The 24,000-nt window shown below is 44.7% G+C and overlaps 1 protein-coding gene and 2 non-coding genes across 4 annotated transcripts in view; 1 reads left to right on the top strand and 2 right to left on the bottom strand.

Moving 5' to 3' along the window:
- The window catches only part of TEX2 (testis expressed 2), a 108,221-nt gene extending 90,639 nt beyond the window's left edge, over positions 1-17,582 (top strand). Inside the window, exons 8-12 of one of the 2 annotated variants that reach the window (XM_043905045.1) lie at positions 3,082-3,214; positions 8,943-9,062; positions 10,528-10,737; positions 14,174-14,294; positions 15,933-17,582. In XM_043905045.1, coding sequence (XP_043760980.1) covers positions 3,082-3,214; positions 8,943-9,062; positions 10,528-10,737; positions 14,174-14,294; positions 15,933-16,055 — 707 coding nt within the window. In that variant the 3' untranslated portion in view covers positions 16,056-17,582. Of the gene's footprint in view, positions 1-3,081; positions 3,215-8,936; positions 9,063-10,527; positions 10,738-14,173; positions 14,295-15,932 lie in introns of both variants that reach the window. The other variant, XM_043905044.1, reaches the window with a different exon arrangement.
- A 1,655-nt stretch (positions 17,583-19,237) lies between these two features.
- On the bottom strand, positions 19,238-19,370 carry LOC122695928. The gene has a single exon (XR_006341658.1). It is a non-coding gene; the product is annotated as a small nucleolar RNA SNORA76 (small nucleolar RNA).
- A 194-nt stretch (positions 19,371-19,564) lies between these two features.
- Positions 19,565-19,634, bottom strand: LOC122695887. Its single transcript, XR_006341624.1, has one exon. It is a non-coding gene; the product is annotated as a small nucleolar RNA SNORD104 (small nucleolar RNA).
- Between the last annotated feature and the right edge of the window lie 4,366 nt (positions 19,635-24,000).

Here is a 24,000-nt window from a genome sequence, read left to right as displayed (position 1 = left end):
AGCCCGCTAGGGTTAGGGTGCCACTCAGGACACAGTGTGTGTCCCCACTTCACAGTGTTGCTACCTTTGTCCCCAGGAAGAAGACAGCCTTTCTGGTAACTGTTGATTTCATCCTTCAGTTCTGCAAGGTGGGAACTCCTGACTCTCTTTATGTAACCAGGTGGTCTTGGCTTCAGGTGTATGTGCTCCAAGGTTTTCAGGGCGATTTTTGCAGCTGAATCATTGTCACAGAAACATGTTTTTTCTTTGCATCTAATGGTCAAATAGTCATCTTATCCTCAGCTGAACGCAAGCACGCCATATTAGGATAATTTGAGTGTTTGTACTTTGTGTCTGTATTTAAAGATTCTCAAACCATTCTTGACTCTATATCTTCACTAAGAACGAGGACTGCGCAGGGCCCTGTGGGTGGGTCTCATGGGACATACTCTGTTCAGTCACTTAGTCGTGTCCAACTCTTTTGAGCCCATGGACTACAGCACACCAGGCCTCCCTGTCCCTCACTGTCTCCCAGAGTTTGCCCAAGTTCGTGTCCATTGAATTGGTGATGCCATCCAACCATCATGGGACATACACAGTGATACAAAAACAAGCTCCATCCCCTATGCAGAAGCTTGGTCAGATGTCCATGTACCATCCCCCGCTCCCCAGCCAGACAGGGCTGTCTGGCTGCCCGGTGCAGCCTCTTCCCTCTGGCCCCTTGGCCTCCTCTGGTCTGGTTCCCAGGAGCCACGGCAACAACAGCAAGCTAGGCTGCAGCCCAGAGTCGCGGAAGGAAGTGGGCTGGCGATGGCGCAGAAAGGGAAGAGCCCTGCCAGGGCGCACCGGGCGCTGGCTGTGCGAGCAGCGTCGTCCCTTGGTGCAGAGGAGCCCGGTGCCCGGAGGCCGAGAAAGTTCCAGGGGAACCCGAGCCCTGTCCATGTGACCGGGCTCCATGTGCTCTTCTGCCCTCCTTCCAGCCTCAGCTCAGGGGGGCCAGGCCACAGGTGACTGACTGGAGTGTCCCGATGACCAGGGTGTGGGCCAGCTGTTTACCAAACCTTTATCCATATCCCCTTATTTAAAACACAGATGAACACTTCCACTTTATAACAAGTAAAATTCTGGTTCTTTTAACATGACAGCCTTAGCTGACTCATGTTGTTCTACAGCAGAAACTTAACACACCATTGTTAAGCAATTGTATTCCAATTAAATAAACTACTTTTAAAAAATAAAGAGGGAAGCTAAGGATAAGTACAAATGGAAAGTTATGTATGACTCTGGAATTTTAAAACTTGTTAGCACTAAAAAAAAGTATGTGTGTGTATATATATATACATGTGTAATATATACATATATAACATACACATATATGTATATATGTATACACATATGTGTATATATATTATATAGTATACATAATATAATATAATGTAATATATACATATTATTATATACATACTATATATAGTATATGTATATACATATATAATATAATACACGTTATATGTATATAAATATGACAACCTTCAAAGGGAGTCTGAACTAGTAATATTTATTGGAAACCTGAGTAGGGTTTTCAAAGGAAATGATCCTGTATGAACACAGACAGCAAGCAGGTAGTTTGAGTCTATTGATTCTCAAGTTAAATAAAGCTGGAGATACACAAAAACAAATGACTTTTTTTTTTAAAGAAATATCTTCTTTATTGATGTTCTGTTTATATTGAGTTTAAAAATCTATTAATATCAAGCCTTTTACCCGAATCCCCTTTCTTTTGGAAGTGATTAATGACTAAATATCTTTATTAGAGCAGGTGTGCCCTTATTTCCAGTAACAGTGCATTTGGAGAGCAAGCTAATTAATGATTTTTAAGTGTTTAACGTAAGCAAGAAATAGAGCAGTTTTGTGAGTTGCTGCAAAGACATTCACAGCTGATCTGCATATCAGTTAGACCAGGTCATTCATGGAAAATAATTACCTTCAATTATGATAAAAAGGAGTTTGGTGAAAGCAAAATGGAAATTATTCTGCCTTTAGTAAGGAGCTATACCATTAATGCTTGGTGGCCAAACAGGGAATAGGTTATTTACTTTAATTACTTGAAAATGCGGCTATACGTGAACTTGATTTTCAATTAATTTCCTGCTTCCTTTCAGATGTTATTTGTCTTATGAGTATCTGTAAGTTTACTAACATCTAAACACCCACTTGAAGGACCACATTTTGACGGGAAGTCCATGAGGTGGTGTGGTGCTTGGAGTGTCAATCTGTCCTGCCTGCTGAATTCTAGGACCCTGGGTAGAAGGTCATGAGATGACCTCTGTTTGCATTTTAGACATCTGGTCAGTGGCCACTTCTGATGGGCCTTCCCAGTGAAATCCCACAAAGCCAAAAGCCTCTAAGATATGCTCCCATCAACATGAGTGTCTTCTAAGGAACAGGTTTTAAAGCAAAGGTACAAAGTGGTTACCCAGCTTTATCTGGATAATCCTGGGGCTGGAACATAAATTCTTTTGCTTCCATTACTACACAATTTCCAGAAAGAAAAGGGTTGTAAAAGGTCTTGTCACCATCCTTATCACACCAAGCTAAACCTGAACCATTTTCTGTGCCCCTCCCCACTTCCACTCCCCAAGAGGAGAGAATTTTAAGAAAGACAGTGGTTCTCACTTGTGTCTTTAAAAAGCCCAACCTGCTGTGAAGTCTCTGCACATCTCCTCTGCCTCTAACCCGCTGAGACATCGTCCCGTCTTTGTCCTGGCACAAGCCGTCTCCTCCTGGAGGTTGTGTTTCTTATTAAGTGTAAGAAGAACCCAGAGGACCGGACCCTTCCATCTCTAACAACGTGTGCTGAGGTCACTGTGATCACTGTAATGGGTGTTGAAATGCTGGCAATTTTCCAGATGCTTGAACTATTTCTAGAAGCTTCTCATTTCACAGTCTCCTCTCACATGCCTTGGTAGTACAGGCAGTATATATAGACTTACAATGTGATACCTACTTAGATACTTTAAAATATAAGTTTTAATGCTGTTATTCGTAGTCATGTTTTTCTGGGGGAAAGAAACTTTTTTTTTTTTTTAACCCTTTCTCTAGGACTCTGGATCGATTTGGAAATGTCCTACAATGGGTCCTTTCTGATGACTCTCGAGACCAAAATGAATTTGACCAAACTAGGTAAAGAGCCTCTTGTTGAAGCCCTGAAGGTTGGCGAAATTGGCAAAGAAGGGTAAGGGGCTATATGAATTTACTAACCCAACCCCGGGGAACCTCCTCCTCCCTCCAGCCCTTGAGAAGCAGCTTTGTTGTGTAGTAGACCCAAGGTTGGATGAGCTTCCATGAAAGTGTTTCCTGGCCACAGAGGATTTCAGGGAATGTGTCCTGGTTTCATCCCCTGCAGACCATGAATCCCCACCTCTGCACAGTGCCTCCTGCCAGCAGCCTCGGGGCTGCACAGTACTGATTACCCAGGAAGCATCCCTGATTCAGATCAGCAGGGCAGGCTGCACAATAAAATGCTCTGTGAAAAGAATCACCATCCAAAAAGTTCCTTCTCCAACTTACAGCCACAAATAGCAATATGTGGACCCCAGGCTGAGGTCCTTCGGGGGTCTATCTGCTTTAATCACAGTGTCAGAATTATTTATAATTAGATGATTGATTTTGCAGCCAAGAGGGTGCTTCTAAAATGTTTTGAAATGCATTTTCCCTAAATAATACAACATTGATTTTCTTAGTAAATGCCTTTCTTTGTAGAAGATACTGCATCTGCCCTGGAGTTGTCTGATTTTGTAAATATTCCCAATTTTTGAGCCAGTTGATGAAGTTGATTTTTTTTCCCTTAGATGCCTAGACTGAATAAGCTGGGACCTTTTATGTTCCCACACACCTTAAAAATGACTGCTTCAGATGACAAATTTAAATTATATAATTATTATCAGACTGAAAAATTCTGATTAGAGCCTGCATCTCACATCTTTAACCCGTTTGTATGGAATGAGCAGTAAAATGATAGGAAACGCCACCAGGAGCCACCTTCCCAGCACCTGATTATAAACATAAGACACAGGCTCTTCTTAGGTGTTGGCTTTGTTATGATGCTGCCCTAATGCTTGTAATTCACACTTGTGGTAGACGCACAATAGATGGGGGGAGTTGGATCATACATTCCAGAACATTCTTTCACTGAGATGATTCTGATTTGTCCAGGAGACTTAACGAAAATGTTTATATTTTAATTACTGGAGAATCTCAGCTGCTGTATGCAATCTAACCTGTATCTGTGCTATTTTCCTTTCACCTTTCTACTGTTTGTTAAAATGTGTTTGGATTTGGCAATCTGTGGATTGTGTTTTCCGGTGAGTGCTATTGATCAGCCCTCCGTGTAGCATTTCATCCCCCCATCAGTGCTGAGTCTCGTGTGGACCCATGTGACAACCACGAGGAGGCTTGTCCTTTCATCACGTCCCCTGACATAAAGGCCCCGTTTGTAGACCTGAGAGGATTGAGATCAGGAGCACTTAAGAGGCTTTCCTTGATTTGGATCGCCGGGGTCCTGATCCAGCCCTCGAGTCAAACCCAGCTTCTGTCCCCGGCTACCCCTCCCCAGCGCCATGCCCCGCTGAGCACCATCAGGCCAGCCTCAGGACAGCAGAACTGCAGACAGCTGCCAATAAAACCAAGCACCGCAGGCAGGGGCGGTCTTGAAAATGAGCTCTAACTAACCAGAAGTGAGACAGAGCAGGCTTAAATCAGGAGCATTTGTGCAGGGAGCCCTTTCTGGAAATAGCTCCGTGCTGCCCAAAGCTGCTGGGGCTCCACTAGAAAGAAGGGGGTCTTGTGGGCAGGTGGGGCCCCATCATGGACGGGTCACTGAGATCCTTGCCGCTGAGGCATCCCACGTTCACTGTTATTCATGCGGCTCTCCTGGAGCAATTTCAAGTTCATAAAACTCTGCTGATCAGAGGATGGACATGTTTCTGAGCAAGCAATGCTTCTCTAGACTTCATGAAAAATATCCTCTGCTTTAAGAATATAATGATATTATATTTAATGTTTAATATATATCTAAAGTACCATTTTTCCCCCAGTGGAGTCTGGTATGTTTTGCCTTCCTGTGAGGGTGTTAAATTTTATGTTGATGTGTAGTTGGCTGTCATTTAATTTTAAAAGCAAAGACAAATATAATTCCAAAGCACTTGACCTTGGGAGAAAAAGGCCTGGAAAAATGAACCCTTACCCATTCTTTTTTTTTGCAAAAAGGGCCCAAGTGGGAATCTGAGAGTTCTGAATCCTTGCCCCAGAAAAATGCCCCCACACACACCACTTGGCTCACAATATCTGGGAGCTTCGAGAGCCTCTGAAAAGCCCATCCGTAGCTAAGAGCCTAATCCCAGAAGTGATCCTCACATCACTTCTCAGTCACGAGCTGAGGAATCGCCCTGAGGCTGAGTACCAGAGGAGAGGCAGAGTCCCTGCACCTGTGGCTGGTACATGATTCTTAGTTTCCTTCAGGAAGCCCCCCCTAGAGCCGCGAGTGTGAAGAGTGGGCCAGCAGCAGCCTTTCTCCCAGGTCCTCCCTTTATCTCGTGGCCGCCAGTCCAAGGCTCACTTCCAGCCTGGGGCTTGTCCCCTGTCGTCCTGCTCTGGCAGGGCCTCTGCTTGGTCTCACTGCTTTTGTCCGACCCCCTTCAAGCATGCAAATGACTGTGCCCTGAGAAGTCCCCGAGGAGATGCTGCTCAGCTCTCTGGAAGTCCTACTTATCATAGAAAGTCTGTTCCTGTCCTCACATCATCACCCCAAGGCTGGCGGTGAGAAGTCTGTGTTGCTCCAGTCTAGTGAAGGCCTGTCCCTTTGAAATGTGGGTTCACTTTGTGCTTGCATACATTTTTCCTTTAGTCATTTCATTTCCCCAATAGTCTTCTGGTTGTGTATGGTAGTTACGGTAACTTTGGGCCATAAGATGCCCAAAATGGATTTCAGGTGGTGAGCTGGGCGGTTGGAACTTTAGGAATTGCCTGAAGGGGACCTAAATGAAATGAGTCAGGAAGCAGGAATGTTCTGCATGTTGGCTGCTCTTTAAATGAACATTGGGGCCGGCGTTCCCTGTAAGGCACACAGCCTGTCCGTGCTCTATCACGGCAGCCTGGGCTGGTGTGCAAGTCCCACAGCGGGGCCCCCGACCTCCAAATTAGGCTGCTCAGTGTATCCAAGTCCACCACCCCGCCCCAAGGCCCTGATGTCCTGGGAACCCCGTCCTTGTCATCCACGCTGTGACTCAGTCTAACTGTGGGTGTACATGCACACGTATCTGTAGCAGATGTATGGGTCTAATTTCTGTTAAAGAAAACGAACACTGTCAAGAGCGTGGCTCCCTCCAAGCAGTCACCTCACTGGGCTGTTTAATTGTGCACCTTCACTTGGAGCTTTCTTTGGAGCTCCTTTGTAGAGCTGCCTCTGGTGTCTGTGACCTTCTTTTAAGTACTCTGAGTGACAACAAATCATCCTACTTTTTCTAGATGAATTAGCTATTTGAGTAATTGCCAAGCATCACTCAGAGGTGCCAGTGGTTATGAGGCTAAGAAATGTTTGGTTTAAGACAGAGTATCAGTGATAAAATAATTCGCTTTTCCTACATGTCTGACTCCAAGCACATTTCCAAAAAGAATTTTAGCAGAGGCAGCGAAACTGGAATCAGCCCTTTAAGGTGACTGTTAGAAAGGATAGGACTCTCATCTGGAATTCCAAGGTGTGTTTTAAAAAATAGGCTTATCATGTACTAGCACGCCTTATATATAAGAATGTGCAGGGTGTCTTTCTCTGAAATTTGTTGTAAGTCTGAGATCACAAAATGCATTTTCAGTTATAAACTTGAATCAGCCAAACATTTAGCCCCACTTGTAATTAGTGTTGGTGCTGCATAATACAGCTCCCTGGGCAGAGAGAAGAGATACCATTTAGCCACAATCAGAATTTCATGTCATCTGATCTATTTTAACTGATAAGGCATTGTCTAAATTATTAACTTTAAGCCACAAAATTTGTCCCGTTCTCTATCCTGCGGAGGGTTAATTCAGGAACCCGCGAGCTCACTGCAGTGCTCAGCCTTTGGCATCTTCTGCCTCAGCTCAGGAGGCTGCCAGATTACAAACACCAGTGGGGACAGGAGGGGCCAGTGGCCCTGCAGGCTTCACTGTGGTCCAGGACACCGAGGCAGCCTGTGGTGCTGTGTAGATTCCGTACCTGGCAGCACGCGGTCTGAACCAGGGGGCGCCGTCATGTTCCTGAGAAGTAAGATAGGTTTCTGAGAAAGGTCGTATTATCTTTGGGGATTTACTTCTCTGACTTTCTTCATCCCAAACCCCAGTGTAAGTTTTCTTAGGAATCATATTTTGCCTTTTATATAAAAGAAGAGCTCTGTGAGGGCCGCCCAATTCTTGAGAGGGCTGAGATGGTTTTGTGACCAGCGGACACACATGAGCATTTCCTGGACTGACCGGCCTCTGATGGAAGGAGGAGGAGTCAGGTGCTGTCCCCGAGGCTGGGGACAAGAGGCCTTTATGTCTGCGGAGGGAGTTTCTTCTCAACGTCACACTCAAGCCCGCTGGCTAGAGTGCGGGCTCTAATGTTGCAGAGCAGGGTTGAGGAGGATCCGGGTGTCCTGCCAGGGAGGTCCTCTTACAGCCGGGCTCCTGTTTCAGGGCGGAGATTTCAGTGCCCTCCTCCCCATGCTGGGACCTCAGCTGGGCCTTCAAGGCCACACTGGCAGGTGTGCTCTGCCCCTGGGTGCCCTTGGCCCTTGTTGGCCAAGAGATGACTACCCCTGTGGGCTTCTGGTGGCCAAGGACAGCATCTGAGGAAGACCCCAGAGGGTTTCGAGTGTAGGAGGTGGGACCTAAGCTGGGATGCCTTCCCCTGCCCTGGTGGTTTTGTCCTTCTCAAAATTACAAGACCCTCTGCTTAGTGACCACTGACACTCTAACAATGTTCAGAGACAATTCTGCCTCTTGTTCATTTTGTCCCCATCAAGTCTCTGAGCCTGAGATGGGCCCTGCCTTCTGCCTCTCTGCCTTTCTAAAGTAAAGCCTCCCTTCAGGGAGGAAGCTGCCTTTTGTGGGCCCAGAGCTCAGCTGGGAACCCCCAGTGCCCTCAGTGGGGAACCTTGATGACTCGCCACTGCTGGTGATCCAGACCCTCCAGGCCTCTGGAAACTGAGAAGCCACCTGGAAAGATTCATGAGGAACATTGCTCTCTGGTGAAGCTTTTTATTACTTCATTTAAAAAAGTTTTAAACTAGTACTTCTCCTGAAAGGTTCCTGGCTTCCCATGTCAGTTGCCCCCTGGAATCCCTTGAGATTTGTACCTCTGGTCGTTGGCTTTTTCTGTGACCTTCAGGAGCTGGGGCAGGAGTGGGGGTATGTAATTTCACAAGGAAGCAGTCTTGAGCCAAAACTAACTTGGAGATGACTAAGCCAGAAAGCACAAATTTTTTGAACTCAGCCAGTGTCAGAGGACTTGCCTGAACATCCTCGTCATCCATGAGGTGGTCATGTCACCAAACATGAGTTGTCCCGTCACCCATGCAATCTTCATTCTTTCCACTCACCTCCCATTGGCTGCGCTGCACTGTTGACGAGATCACTGCATTTTGTGTGGACGAGATCACTGCATTTTGTGTGGACCGCATCACACTCTGACCGCCTGTCTTTCTGACGCATGCGCAGAATCCAACCCTCCCGGCGCGAGTCCTCTAGGGTTCTGCCTGGGACTGGGCGCTGAAGAGTCTTCCAGGGGACCAGGCCCATCCGGGGATTCTGGGATTAGGCCTCTTCTGTCCGGGTGACGGGGGGCGGGGAGTGCTGCCACCATAGCCATGGTGGCGGTGGAGCGCGTGCTGTTCCTAAGCAGAGCCTGCGCTGGGCGGGCAGCCTGGTGACTCTGCCTTGATCAGTTGCAGGCCCAGGGCCTTCTGTCTGGCCGACAGCGACGAGGAGTCCTCCAGTGCTGGCTCCTCCGACGAAGATGACGCACCAGAGCCCAGCGCCGGAGACAAACCTCTCCTCCCGGGGGCTGAGGGGTGAGTGGATCCAGCTTCTGGGGTCTCCCGGGGGGCTCAGGGCCGCAAGTTGGGCGTGAGCTTTGCATCGCCTTTTCCCTCTCTGATCTTACTTCCTCCTTCACTTTGAGTGAATGGTTTTTGCATTAATAATTCAAAGCCAGTGGCTTAAAATTCCAGACCCCAAATCAAAAACACCCAAATAGTTTTCCCTTATTAAGAGAGTCTAGACCAAAATGGTTTTCTCAGGCCATTGGAGTAAATAAGAGAATGGAAGGGATGGTTAACTCAAGGACCATAAATTGCACAACATCTCCCCCTGGTGTCGGTGGGGAGCATTACCTCCCTTCTTACGGGTCACGTGCCTCCAGTGATCATCTGTTAATAGTGCCTACAAAGTTGAAACATTCTAGTGATTTCTTTGGTGAATTTTGAAAACGTGGATCACTTAGATGACCTTTTGGATCATGAACTTCATTTTGGGGGCTTCTTTTGCCTGTTACTTGGACTGTGGTGCTTAGGCTGCTTCTCTGTAAGGATCTTTTAATTATTTACAGTGAGCAAAGAAACTGAAATGATAAAGAAACCAAGTGATTCAGAAGCATTTGTAAGAAAACATCAGCCTGTTCACTTTTGAAATCCTACAGAAGACAAAAAGAATCTAGACGTTTGAGGAGTTGGCACTAGAGTTTGTGTGCACTATTTAAGTTCCCCACCTGACCTTCTTTAGAGTAACGGCTTTTCCCTACACACAAACATATACTATTCCTGACCTTTAGATCTGCGGAGGATTTTAAGAAACAAATATCCTCTCTTCTTAGGGCAGTCATAGGTAGATATGGCCGGATACAGAAGCTTACTGTCTTGGCCTGCAGGCACATGATCTTGATGTAGCTGTTCTCTTTAGATGCTCCTAAAACTCTTTGACAAGTAATTGCTGCTCAAAGTTAGTGTGACACTATCCGAAAGGCAGATGTTTTACTGTGTTTTGTGGCCCTGTTGTCTTATGTGCGATATAGAGACGGTGAGATTTTTTTCTAAGAGGGCACAAGATTTGTATTCCGTATTTGAAGGTTATTAAGGAGAGCAGGTGAGATGCATTCCCTGCCTGCACTGTGGGAACTTGGCCTGACTCTCCATCATCAAGACTAGGCTCCATCTGATGTCTACACCTTATCTGAAGTAGTAGTTCTCACCTAGGGGTTCTTTTGTTCCCCCTAGGGGACATTTAGCGATGTCCAAAGACACTTTATTGTCTTAACTGCTGGGAGATGTGCTGTTGACATTAAGGCAGCCCAGGCCTGGGATACTGCTAAACATCTCATACAGAGGGGCATCCACAGCAAAGAATCTCCCAGGCCACAGTGTCAGTGGCGCTGCTGTTGAGAAACTCTGGTCTAAAATCAAGTGAACACAGAGCCACCAAGTTTCTGTTTATGAAGGAACAAAGCCGACACTAACGCTTACCTGTCTCTCTCACTTAAAGGTATGTTGGAGGTCATAGAACAAGCAAGATCATGAGGTTTGTTGATAAAATTACCAAGTCAAAATATTTCCAGAAAGCAACAGAGACAGAATTCATTAAAAAGAAGATTGAAGAAGTCTCCAATACACCCCTACTGCTAACTGTAGAAGTACAAGAATGTAGAGGAACCTTGGCAGTCAACATTCCACCTCCTGCGACTGATCGAATATGGTTCGTATGTAGAAGGCCGCTTGGGGTCAGCCAGTGATTTCCCCTTGAGCATGATCATAAAAGTCATAGTTTGCTGACCCGTGACATTATGGAAAGTACCTTCTTCCTGGGAAGAAGCACTTTCAAACGTTTTTCTTGGAACCTTAAAGTTAGTTGTAAATCTGATTCTGCTTTTCTTCTGTGAGTGGTTAATTCACATATAAAGATATACCTTCAGGGCTTCCCAGGTGGTACAGTGGTAAAGGATCTGCCTGCCGCTGTAGGAGACACAGGAGACTGGTGTTCGATCCCTGGGTTGTGAACATCCCCTGGAGGAGGAAATGGTAACCCACTCTGGTATTCTTGCCTGGAGAATTCCATGGACAGAGGAGCCTGGAGGGCTACCGTCCATGGGGTCGCAAAGAGTCAGACACAACTGAGCAACTAAGTGTGCATATGTGGTATTATGCTATGAAATAATAATTCAGATTTTTAAAAAATGGTGAGAAAGACTCGTCTTTGAAATGTCCCTGATGGCCCAGTAGTTAAGACTCTGGGCTTCCACTACAGGGGTCATGGATTCAATCCCTGGTTGAAGAATTGAGATCCCATATGCTGCATGGTGCAACCAAAAATAAAAACAAACAAAAAAATACTCATCTTCACACTTAGGAAGAGTTGAAGTCAACAGGTGAAGTTTGTGGGATGAGCTGTTTCTAGGTCTTCCTTCTCTCTCAAGCCAGCCCTTTCCACTGGGAAGAAGAGCTGCGATTTGTAGAACCCTCATTCTCTGCCGGGCCAGTCCTCACAGCGTCCTGTGGAGACAGGGCTACCATTATGCCCCACTTTACAGATGGGGATCACACATCCAGCAGAGTCCTGGGTGGTGAGGAAAGACTTCCCCAGGTCAGACCTGCACATTGAGGAGGAAGGATATGTGCTTGGTAACTGGTAGATTGTGAAAGTCCCTCAGTCGTGTCCAACTCTTTGTGACCCTGGAATTCTCCAGGCCAGAATACTAGAGTGAGTAGCCTTTCCTTTCTCCTGGGGATCTTCCCAACCCAGGGATCAAACCCAGGTCCCCTGCATTGCGGGTGGATTCTTTACCAGCTTAGCCACCAGGGAAGCCCAAGAATACTGGAGTGGGTAGGCTATCCCTTCTCCAGCAGATCTTCCTGACCCAGAAATCAAACCATGGTCTCCTGCATTGTAGGTAGATTCTCTCCCAGCTGAGCTACTGAGAAGGGTGACCCAAAGAGTTGTCATTTGAATGAACCAGTGGGTTTTAACCCTACCTGCATGTCGCAGTCACCTGGGGACTTGTTAAAGCTGTGCCAAGCCCAGCCCCCATGATTCCAGGGTTGGGAGACTAAGCCAGGACCGAGAATCACTGAAAAAAATTATTCATGATCCCAGCAGAAGAAAACAACTATTTCTAAATCTCAATTTTAAGTTGGCAAGTAAGACCTATGAATGTGCATAAGGGTATATAGCGATTACATAAAAGACCTCATTGTACCATAAGCTACACTCATATGAAAAAAATTGTTGTTGTTTAGTCGTTAAGTCATGTCTGACTCTTTTGCGAGCCCATGGACTGCAGCCCACCAGGATCCTCTGTCCATGGGATTTCCCAGGCAAGAATACTGGAGTGGATTGCTGTTTCCTTCTCCAGGGGATCTTCCCAACCCGGGGATTGAACCTGAGTCTCCTGCATTGGCAGGCGGATTCTTTACCCCTGAGCAACCAGGGCAGCCCCTGTGAAAACGGTACCTCTGTGAAACCAGCATGTTGTTGCACATCCTTGGTGTTCAGAAGGATTTGTAAAAATGATTACAAAAGGGTTGTTTAATGGGCTGATCATTTAATGATGATATTGGTGTTTTCCTAGTAAAAACTTTAAAATACTATTTAGGATTTTCTTTTTAAAAAGTAATATTTTCACTGGAAGAACATGAAAACAACAACAACAAAAAATAAGAACTGATAACTTTACCATTCAAAAATAACCAGATAATACCTTACTGTGCAGCTTAATAAAAAAAAAAAATTTATTAAAAAAATTTTTTTTTAAAATAATAAGAGTTAATACATATCTTCTTTTTACTCCCAAGCTTTGACTTAGGAGTTACAAGCACCACTGCTCAATGGTAATTAAAATTAGAGGCCTCTAGCCTAGTAGCTCAGCAGTAAAGAATCTGCCTGCAATGCAGGAGACTTAAAAGATGCTGATTCGAACCCTGGGTCAGGAAGATTCCCTGGAGGAGGAAATGGCAACCCACTCCAGTATTCTTGCCTGGAAAACCCCATGGACACAGGAGCCTGGAGGGCGATAGTCCATGGGGTCGCAAAAAATTGGACATGACTGAAGTGACTTAGCGCGCACAGCCTAGTGCTACCCAGTGCATGCTTGAGTGCTGAACTATTCTTATTAATCCGCAAAGATAACTATACATATTCAGAGTGTTTAGAATATTTATAGCAACTTGCCATTTTTATTGTATGGGCAGACCTTGTCTGACTATGCTTTGCTTTCTTGCACTTGCCCATACTGCATTTTTTACAGATTAGAAGTTTGTGGCAACCCTGTGTTGTCAGATAATAGTTACCATTTTTTTTTTAAGCAATGGAGTATTTTTTGATTGAGGTATATACATTGTTTTGCACACCTAATAGAGTACAACATAGTGTAAATATAACTTTTATATGCACTGGGAAACCAAAAATTCACATGACTCTCTATTGCATGTTAGCTTTAGTGCGGCAGTCTAGAACTGAGCCCACATATCTCCAAGGTGTACCTGGATGTTTTAAAACGTTGGTCCATAATGGAGAGAAGTTTTTAGTTTGAGAGCACACAGTCTCTTGACTGGATACCTTACCAACAGTTCTGAGTGCCAGCTGGCTCCACTGAGAAGCCGTAATAATCCTAGTGTGGAGTGTGGAATGAAAAAGCAGGTTACAGAAGGTTCTCTGTTCGTGTATGCGTATTAGGAGTGTGGGGGAAATTGATCATGTTTCTCTCAGTGGTACTATCTTGGTTATGAGATCCAGAGAGAGACAGTGTTATTTCCTGCTTTATACACTTTTATATTTGGGGTTTTGTAACAGATGTATCGTACTCTTATAAAAATAGAAACAAAAAATATCCTCGCCATTTTAGGAAAAACGAAAACCAGAAACAATGCCCAGGTCATCGACATTTCCAGTGGTGTTTCCTGGCTGTCTTGGTTTGTCAGAACTGTTCCCCAGTCATCACAGCCCTGGGTCCAGGGACACAGGGAGTTCACAATTCACCCCTGCTGCAGTGAAGTGTTTTTTCTTAGAAGGGATTTTCAGAAGAAGAAAACATTTTCAAGTACTGATAAAGCCTTTGTGTAAATGAAGAATGTTTACTCTGGGTACCATCCGCTTCTTTTCTTTGCTTCTAAATGTGGTTATTGTCTTCTTTTAAAAGGTATGGTTTCCGGAAGCCACCATATATCGAGCTGAAAGCTCGGCCAAAACTTGGAGAGAGAGAAGTGACTTTAGTTCATGTGACAGACTGGATAGAGAAGAAACTGGAACAAGAGTTTCAGGTATACCTGCAGTGTCATCTAGTATTTCATGCTGAGTCTAAAAACTCTGGGCAGAACAGAGGTTCTGAACTGCACATGGGTCAGGATCCTTCTTAAAAAATCTGATGAAAGCTATGGACCCTTATCTGGAGAAAGTACACATGTGATCAAACAGGCATGAAATTTCAGGTTTAGTTTTAGAAACCCTGTAACTCATCCACACCCTATTACATAGTCTTCAGAGGAAACTCAAAACATTGGGGTCAAAGAGCAAAATGACTGTCATGTCCCAGTAGGCCTGGCAGGGGTTAAGTCATCCATCTGCTGGGGCCATCTTTGGACTTTTTCCCTAGGTGGGGCCTGGAATTGGCCAGTGAGTAGCACCTGGGCCGTGGTCAGGGAAGTCATTCCTGCGCTTCTGTGGTATCCATCTTACCTTTCTACAAACATTCCATGTGCAGCTACCACCTGCTTTGGGAGTCCAAAGATGAATCAGGCCTGTCCCTACCCTGTGAATCTTCTAGGGTAGTCCTGGAGTTGACTCAACCAGAGTGCATTCTCCAAGCCTGTCTCTGCATTCTTCCACCACAGGAAACAGCAGTGTAGCTGAGGCCTTGCAATGAGCTATTCCTATTAAATTTTTATCAGGTTTTTGAGGCATAGTTGACTTTTAAGGTTTTATGGATTAACAGACTATTTTATGATGAATTTCACCTTCTGAAGAAGACGCATATTACATTTGCAGTAGTAGCTTTTTGGTCATTGCCTTTAAAATTATACTTTTTATTATTTAAAAACTATATTATTTAAAAGCTATATCTGTAATATAACAACCAATTTATGGAAAGCTTTATCTCCAAAAGAAAAAGCACTTTGAACCTAGTTAGGGGAAAAACAACCTCATGCCTTTAGTTCTTTTCCTTTTTCCTACGTGAGGAATTTGGGTGGGTCATCTCTTTTAAGAGTGTTGGGGTAGAAGGGTCACCCCTTTTAGGGGGCAGACTTTGGTGCATGGTATTTTCGAGGCAAGTTGGGAAGTTGAAGGGTAACTGCATTCTCCCAAGGCCACATGTTTTTGTTTTTGCTTTTGGAAGAAAGCATTGCTGAAATTGAATACATTGCCAAAATTCACTTACATAAGATTAGTTTCTAAATAGGCAAAGCACCATTACTGTCAATCACTGATTATCCTTTGGGTGTTCATGATAGTAGGATTTCTTTTCTAAGCAGCTTTAACTGGTTCTGGTTTGGGGGGAAAAATCAACTTACTTTTTTGTTGCTAGGATTTTAAGTGCTAGGATAAAATTTTCTTAGAACATGTGTTCTGGATATAGTAGTTTGGAATCCTGTGAGCAGCTTATGCCAATTTTCTTAATGTTATTTATCAACTCGAGTAATTTTATTATATGTACATGAACTCAAAAGTTGCTTCTGCCTCACAGTCTATTGGGTTCTCATGTTCACGCACTGGTGTTGATTCCTCAAGGCTTTCTGAATATCGTAGAGGAATGATATTTGGAATGACTGTGGAATGTGTAAGAAGAGTTGTTTCATATGTATTTTAAAAACTTGTCTAAAGCCTAAAATTCTTCTCAGAACACAGTAGGGCAACTCCCAGAGCACAGAGCCTTGTTCCATGTCTCTCCCTTCTTTCTGCAGAAAGTTTTTGTCATGCCAAACATGGATGATGTTTATATCCCCATCATGCACTCGGCCATGGATCCTCGCTCCACTTCCAACCTCCTGAAAGAGCCGCCTGTGGAGGCCGCTGATCAGCTGTGATGGGTGCAGTCCTGGTGTTCCCAGCACTAGGAGATAGGCTCAGTGTGGGGTTCTCGGCTGCCATCTGGGCTGTAGCACGGGCCTTTCCTTGGGCCAACGCTCGGCCCTCTGCCTGCCGGTGCCGGTCCCACCCTGAGGCGTCGAGACTGGGGTCCAGACTGCCTGCTGCAAAGCTTTGCCTCAGCAAAGGAAAACTGGAAGGATCATCCCAGTGGATCCAGAGATTACTGGTGACTCCCACCCTGGCTTTTCTAAGTCTACCAGGTTTTGTTGTAGCAAAAGAGCACATTAAGAGCGAAGCTGCACAGCTGGAAGGCTTCCCTTTGCCTCCTCGATGCCTCCAAGGTTCTTGCTCAGGCAGCCAGTGCAGTAGAACATTTTCTCACTTCTCCAGTTTGTGTGAGGCAGCCCCAGAGAACATCAATGTGGTTCCATGTGTGGAGGGTGGGGAGTGGAATTTTGTCAACTATGTCTTTGGTGATAAAGAGATGTGCGTAGCAACTTACTCTTATTAAATTGTGTGTTTTGGAAGCAAGTAGCCATAGAACATACAACTCTTAACACACTATCAGCTGGGGCGAGAATGGTGGGATTTATGTGTACATTAGGCAAAGCCATGAGATCAAACCATCCCATGCCTTCTATCAACAAGGTACAATCACCTGGTTTCTAACTGATCCTGTTTTCCTGAGACCCAAGCATATGTGAAAATGTCAAACACTGCACAAGACTGGATTGGGGTGGGGCCAGGAAGCCAGAGCCACCGTCCATCCACCTGGCACTTCCTCTGTGCTCTGGGAAGCTTTAAATAGGCATCTTAAATGCCTTGTTAACCTAATTGGCTAGGGATGTTTTGTGGGCAGTTTCCTTTTCTGATGGCCAAAACAGGACTGCTCTCTTATCATCTTGAGTCAAGACCAAAAGTTCGCTCAACATCAAACACTACAGATCTCAAAATTAACGTGACATTTAACGTTGCCAACTTTATTTTGTGCACTTGTGTCAGAATGTTTAGTTTACAAGTTTCAGGGCTCTCTCAACTGTATAATTTGCTTTGAGAAGTACACTCAAAATACAAATTTTTAATTGTTTAAAGCTGCATTCAACATCAGACTTACCTTGGGTGACTTTTGACAACTACATCTGTGGACAAAGCTAATAGTGTTTTTTTAAACAGCAGCAGCACCTTGCCTGAACATGACTTTAAAGAAATTAATATATTGAAAGAATATATTTGAACCCTGTTTTGATTACTTTAATTGCACCATTAAAACATTTGACTTAATTATTGGACCATTCCAGTTGGTGTACTGTTCTCATCGTGTAGGCCAATTTGCCTGTCAGTCCGCATGTCTTCTTCACTGGTCTTATAATTTTTGTGCAATAATTTAAGGCAAAGGACTAGATGCACTATTGTGTAAAGAGATTACACATGACTGTACCTTATTGCACTTAATCAAAATAGTATGTGGGGGATTTACAATCGCTTGCATTGTTTCACAAATAAATATCTCATGTCAAATACTAGATAAGCATCCAAGTTATTTCTACTTAATCCTGTTTAGGTAACAGAATAAACTGTGGCACAGAATCTGAGCCATCAGCTGCCAATGGCAGCTTCCGTTTCTTGAGTGATCACAGGACTTGTTCTGTTGAGGATCCAACATAGACCACACCTTGGTATGGGGTATATCCTTTGGTCGTGTCCAACTCTGCAACCCTATGGACTGCAGCCTGCCAGGCTCCTTTTTCTGTCCATGGAATTCTCCAGGGTGGAATACTGGAGTGGGTTGCCATGCCTTCTTCCTCCAGGGGATCTTGCTGATCCAGGGATTGAACCTGCATCTTAGATCTCCTTCACTGGCAGGTGGACTCTTCACTAGCACCACCTGCAAAGCCCTCCTAGGCCGAGTTCACACCAACTGCTTACTAACTCTGCCTTGGAGTCACCTCCATTATTAAGCAACAAAGCAGTTAAGACATGGCATTTGTGAGTACTGCCTTTCAACACCTGCCGCTTTGTCCTTGGAACCAATGCACGTTTCAGCTAAGCCTCGGAGACTGTTGTCATCTGTTTTAACTACAAATTGGCACTTGCCATGTACCTCTCCAAGGATTAAATCCTGTGTTGCTGCAGCTGGTGACCTTCAACACCCACCCCCTACAAGTGGAGACCAGTAATAAAGTACTCTGTGCTCCAGGCAGGGACTGGCAGACAGGTCTTCAGATGACACTGAAAACCTCGTGGTGACAACTGCCCCTGTGACTAGCAAAAGCTTTACGAGACTAGCAGAAAACTAGAGAAATACGTGCTCAATTGCATGCATTCCCTCACCAAAATCTCTTTTGTACTGACTTGCTTCTTTGGAGCGGTTCTCAGAGCTATGTTTCCTGGGCTGCAGCCCTTATTTTGCCCCAAATACAACTTCAGTCGCTCAGTCGTCTCTTTGCCACCTGAGGACTGCAACATGCCAGGCTTTCCTGTCCATCAGCAACTCCCCGAGCTTGCTCAAAACTCATGTCCACCAGTGGATGATAAAACTCAACTCTCCCCTTTGTGCACGTTTTTAAAACACCCAGAATGTGGATTACACCTGCAAGTAGGTGCCTATGTTGTGCCCTGTGACAAAGAAACATTGGTACTGTGAGCTGTTCACTGTCTGAGGCATACCCTATTAAGTCAAAGAAAGTGAAGTCGCTCAGTCGGGTCCGACTCTTTGCGACCTTGGCCTACCAGGCTCTTTTGGATTTTCCAGGCAAGAGTACTGGAGTGGGCTGCCGTTTCCTTCTCCGGGGGATCTTCCCAACCCAGGGATCAAACCTGGATTTTCTGCATTGCAGACAGACGCTTTACCGTCTGAGCCACCAGGTAAGCCTATTTTAAGGTAGTCCGCAAATACCCCTTATCGAAAAGTTAATAAGCTCATGAAGTCCAAGACCGGGAGGCAGTTCCAGTGAAGTACACCACGGCCCTTGAATTGCTCAAGGCCACAGCCTATTTCTCATCTCCTCTCCCTGCAGATGGCCATCCACACGGCGGTGAAATGAACCTGCGCATCTCACAGATCCCCATGAAAGGGACACTCGGACTCAGGGAAGGCACAAGAAACTACAAGAGACTACAGGACCCCCGACGTCTTCCCCAGGCCCCCGTACCCCCCGGCCCCGGCAGCCCAGGGCGGCCGTGTCGCTCGCGGTTAAAAGGGCCGCCGCCGCTGGGGCAGACGACCCCAGTTATGCGCGAGCACGTGCTCTGGCGCTGCAGCCTGACCCCCGGCGCCACACGCAGGCGCGGCGGGGGCTCAAAGGCAGCGCGTCGCGACAAACAACATCGGACACCAGCACTGGAATCAAACCGTTTTATTGAGGGGCTTCGGGGGAAAACTGAAAAGCTGGGAGGACAATGACATCCGACGTTCTTCTCCGAGCCATCTGCAAGAACAAAAGCTGTGGGTGAGGATTGCGATGCGCCCTCAGGCCCGTCTCTTCCCCGCCGCCGAGGCAGCCCGACTCAGACTCCAGTTCGCATCACCCGCGTCAGCAGTCTAACACGTGCTTTATTTGGGATGTCATCACCGCAGGCCGCCCGCCCTCCGTCCGATTCCCAGGCTCCCGAGACCTGTACAGACCTGCCCCGTGACAAAACAAACAGCACCTCACCTGCCCAGCTCTCCGCTGCTGAAAGGAAAGGAAACTGGCCTGGTTTCTACTTAAAGAAGCAGACCGGATGTAGTTGGGCGGGCCTTACCACTATTGACCAATTGCAAGTTAAACTTCCTGCCACGTGACTGTAAACTGGCTCACTGATTGGCCGGGTTCGCTGAGTCCGCCAGAGTATAGAGTGGTTACATGCCAACCATAGAGATGGGCGTTAAGTAAAGGCTGTGTCGGGCAGTGTCCTAAATTCTTCTGATTTCTTTCCTCACCTAGGTCGCCGGCTTGTGAGTGGTGTATCTCTCTATGGTACACAAAACGGAACCTAACAGACAGTAGGGTGCAAGTAATGCCTAACCTGTTAGATATTCTGTTCCACGAGCTAAGCTACGAGCTGAGGTGACAAACTAGTCTTGCCCCTGAATTTAAAGTAACCTGTTCTGGCAGAAAAAGCTTGCATTTGAAAGCAGGTCGATGTGCAACCAAATCCTGACTTTGTGATGAATTCGCTTTTTGACCTTGATCATTTAGCCTTTCTGAGCCTCAATTTGTGAAAAACAGAGAAATCCAAAATAACAGTGGTGTAAAGGATTACATTAATGTCAATCAACTGACACATTCTAAGTGGTAAACAAATACATGTGTTTGAAGTACCGGTGTGATGCGGAAGGCTTATGTGATTATATTACTTTAATAAATGCTAAAATAGAAGTAGCCTACTTCGGAGGCCGAAAGGAGAGGTCTAACTTTGGGAAAGCTGAAAGTACTTCTAAGTACTGAGATCAAACTGTGAGGCAGGCACATTAATCACAAGTGGACAGTAAGAATATGTCCTTGCAATCTGGGTTTGATTTGGGCTTCCCAGGTAGCTCACCAGGTAAAGAATCGGAATGCTGGTTAGATCCCTGGATGGGGAAGATGCCCTGGAGGAGGAAATAGCAACCCACTCCAGTATTCTTGCCTGGAGAATTCAATGGACAGGAGCCTGGCAGGCTATACGGTCCATGGGGTTACAAAGAGTCGGACACAACAGAGCACTCACACACTCTGGGTTTGATTTACTGGAAGAGGGAACAGAAAACACACAGGCACAATAATCTGGTTATCATTACTTCCTTTATATGTTTTCCTTGGGAATTAATTTCCTTTTTCTCCCAACTTAATAAGGAAAGTTTATTGTTTTCTGTAATAATGAAAGCATTTCAGCCTGTGTTTGTAGTTGAATAGGACTCTTACTTTCCTTATTTTCTACATAGTCTTTAGTTAAATTTCTAAATTCTTTGGTCCAAAACAATCATTATTTTGGGGAATGTTTTGTAACCTGTATATGATGTGGACTTTAAGAAAAACCCACAGTGTAAGATGTGTGAGCTGAGTTTATTCAGTGTCTTACTGGGGATTTTAGGCCAGGAGACAGAGAGCTTTGAGAAATTGTTGCCAAGAAGCAAGGGAGGAGCCAAGAAATACATGAATTTTTTGCTGGGAAAAAAAAAAACCCACACAAATATAGTTGAACATCAAAGATTACTGCCGTTCACAAAGAAGAGCCATCTCAAGTTAATGATTTTAGTGCTTTTCTATATTTGGGAAAATGCAAGAATCTGGGGGTTGCAGACATTTTTCTTTAGATGTGTATCTTAACTATCTAGGGGCCAGTATCCAAAGCATAGAATGCTTCCTGTTTTTCTTGCTCCTGAATTCCCCTCAGGTCCCCTGTCAGTGGTGGGCAACTGCAGCAGCTAATGGCTTGATCCTTGTAGAACTGGAGTGGCAGGCAACATTTTTTTTCTTTACAATGATTATTTTCATTGCTGTTTAATAAACTGTTGTTTTTAATTTCAACATTTATTGCTCTGTAGTACAGTTTCTACATTGGGAAATTAATTAGTTTTCTTTGTGACCTAAAACATGATCTATTTTTATAAATATTCCACAGATTCTTGAAATGGATATATTTTCACTATCATGTACAGATACTGACAGGCAGCCTGCCAGGCACCTCTGTCCGTGGGATTTCCCAGGCAAGAATACTGGAGTGGATTGTCATTCTCTTCTCCAGGGGATCTTCCTGACCTAGGGATGGAACTCGGGTCTTCTGCATTACAGGCAAATTCTTTACCGTTTAAGTCACCAGGGAAGCGCTCATATGTTTTCCAATATGGTAAGTGTAAAAATGATATCTTTAGTGTCAGCCATGGGCCAGGTAAAAGCCCATGAAGTTGAATGATTCTATGAAGACCTACAAGACCTTCCAGAACTAACACTCCAAAAAAGAGGTCCTTTTCATTTTAGGGGACTGGAATGCAAAAGTAGGAAGTCAAGAGATACCTGGAGTAACAGGCAAATTTGGCCTTGGAGTACAAAATGATGCAGGGCAAAGGCTAACAGAGTTTTGCCAAGAGAACACACTGGTCATAGCAAACACCCTCTTCCAACAACACAAGAGAAGACTCTACACATGGACATCACCAGATGGTCAACACCGAAATCAGATTGATTATATTCTTTGCAGCAAAAGATGGAGAAGCTCTATAGAGTCAGAGAAAATAAGACTGGGAACTGACTGTGGCTCAGATCATGAACTCCTTACTGCAAAATTCAGACTTAAATTGAAGAAAGTAGTGAAAATCACTAGACCATGCAGTTCAGTTCAGTTCAGTCACTCAGTCGTGTCCAACTCTTTGTGACCCAATGGACTGCAGCGTGCCAGGACTTCCTGTCCAGCACCAACTCCCGGGGTTTACCTAAACTCATATCCATTGACTTGGTGATGCCATCCAACCATCTCATCCTCTGTCGTCCCCTTCTCATTAGGCCTTCAATCTTTTGCAGCATCAGAGTCTTTTCAAATGAGTCAGTTCTTCACATCAGGTGGCCAAAGGATTGGAGTTTCAACTTCAACATCAGTCCTTCCAGTGAATATTCAGGACTGATTTCCTTTAGGATGGACTGGTTGGATCTCCTTGCAGTCCAAGGGACTCTCAAGAGTCTTCTCCAACATCATAGTTCAAAAGCATCAATTCAAATGCGCCAATCAATTTGGCACTCAGCTTTCTTTATAGTCCAACTCTCACACCCATACATGACTACTGGAAAAACCATAGCCTTAACTAGATAGACTTTTGTTGGCAAAGTAATGTCTCTGCTTTTTAGTATGCTTTCTAGGTTGGTCATAACTTTTCTTCCAAGGAGTAAGCATTTTAAAATTTCATGGCTGCAATCACTATGTGCAGTGATTTTGGAGGCCAAAAATATAAAGTCTGCCACTGTTTCCACTGTTTCTCCATCTATTTGCCTTGAAGTGATGGGACTGGATGCCATGATCTTTGTTTTCTGAATGTTGAGCTTTAAGCCAATTTTTTCACTCTCCTCTTTCACTGTCATCAAGAGGCTCTTTAGTTCTTCTTCACGTTCTGCCATAAGGGTGATGTCATCTGCATATCTGAGATTATTGATATTTCTCCCAGCAATCTTGATTCCAGCTTGTGCTTCATCCAGCCCAGCATTTCTCATGATGTACTCTGCATATAACTTAAATAAACAGGGTGACAATATACAGCCTTGACATACTCCTTTTCCTATTTGGAACCAGTCTGTTGTTCCATGTCTATTTCTAACTGTTGCTTCCTGACCTGCACACAGATTTCTCAGGAGGCAGGTCAGGTGGTCTGGTATTCCCATCTCTTGAAGAATTTTCCAGAGTTTATTATGATCTACACAAAGACTTTGGCATAGTCAATAAAGCAGAAATAGATGTTTCTAGACCATGCAGATATGACCTAAATCAAATCCTTTATGATTACACAGTGAAAGTGACAAATAGATTCAAGAGATTAGGTCTGACAGACAGTGTGCCTGAAGAACTATGGACGGAGGTTTGTGACATTGTACAGGAGGCAGGGATCAAGACCATCCCCAAGAAAAAGAAATGCAAAAAGGCAAAGTGGTTGTCTGAGGAGACCTTACAAATAGCTGAAAAAAGAAAAGAAGCTAAAGGCAGAGGAGAAAAGGAAAGATATACCCATTTGAATGCAGAGTTCCAAAGAGTAGAAGGAGAGATAAGAAAGCCTTCCTCAGTGATCAGTGCAAAGAAATAGAGGAAAACAATAGAATGGGAAAGATTACAAATCTCTTCAAGAAAATTTGATACACCAAGGGAATACTTCATGCAAAGATGGGCTCAATAAAGGACAGAAATGGTATGGACCTAACAGAAGCAGAAAATATTAAGAAGAGGTGGCAAGAATACACAGAAGAACTATACAGAAAAGATCTTCATGACCCAGATAAC

Source organism: Cervus elaphus, chromosome 5 (assembly GCF_910594005.1).
Source record: "Cervus elaphus chromosome 5, mCerEla1.1, whole genome shotgun sequence".
Lineage (NCBI taxonomy): Eukaryota > Metazoa > Chordata > Mammalia > Artiodactyla > Cervidae > Cervus > Cervus elaphus.
Note: the sequence above shows the minus strand (reverse complement) of the source record. Positions and strands in the feature narration are given on the sequence as shown.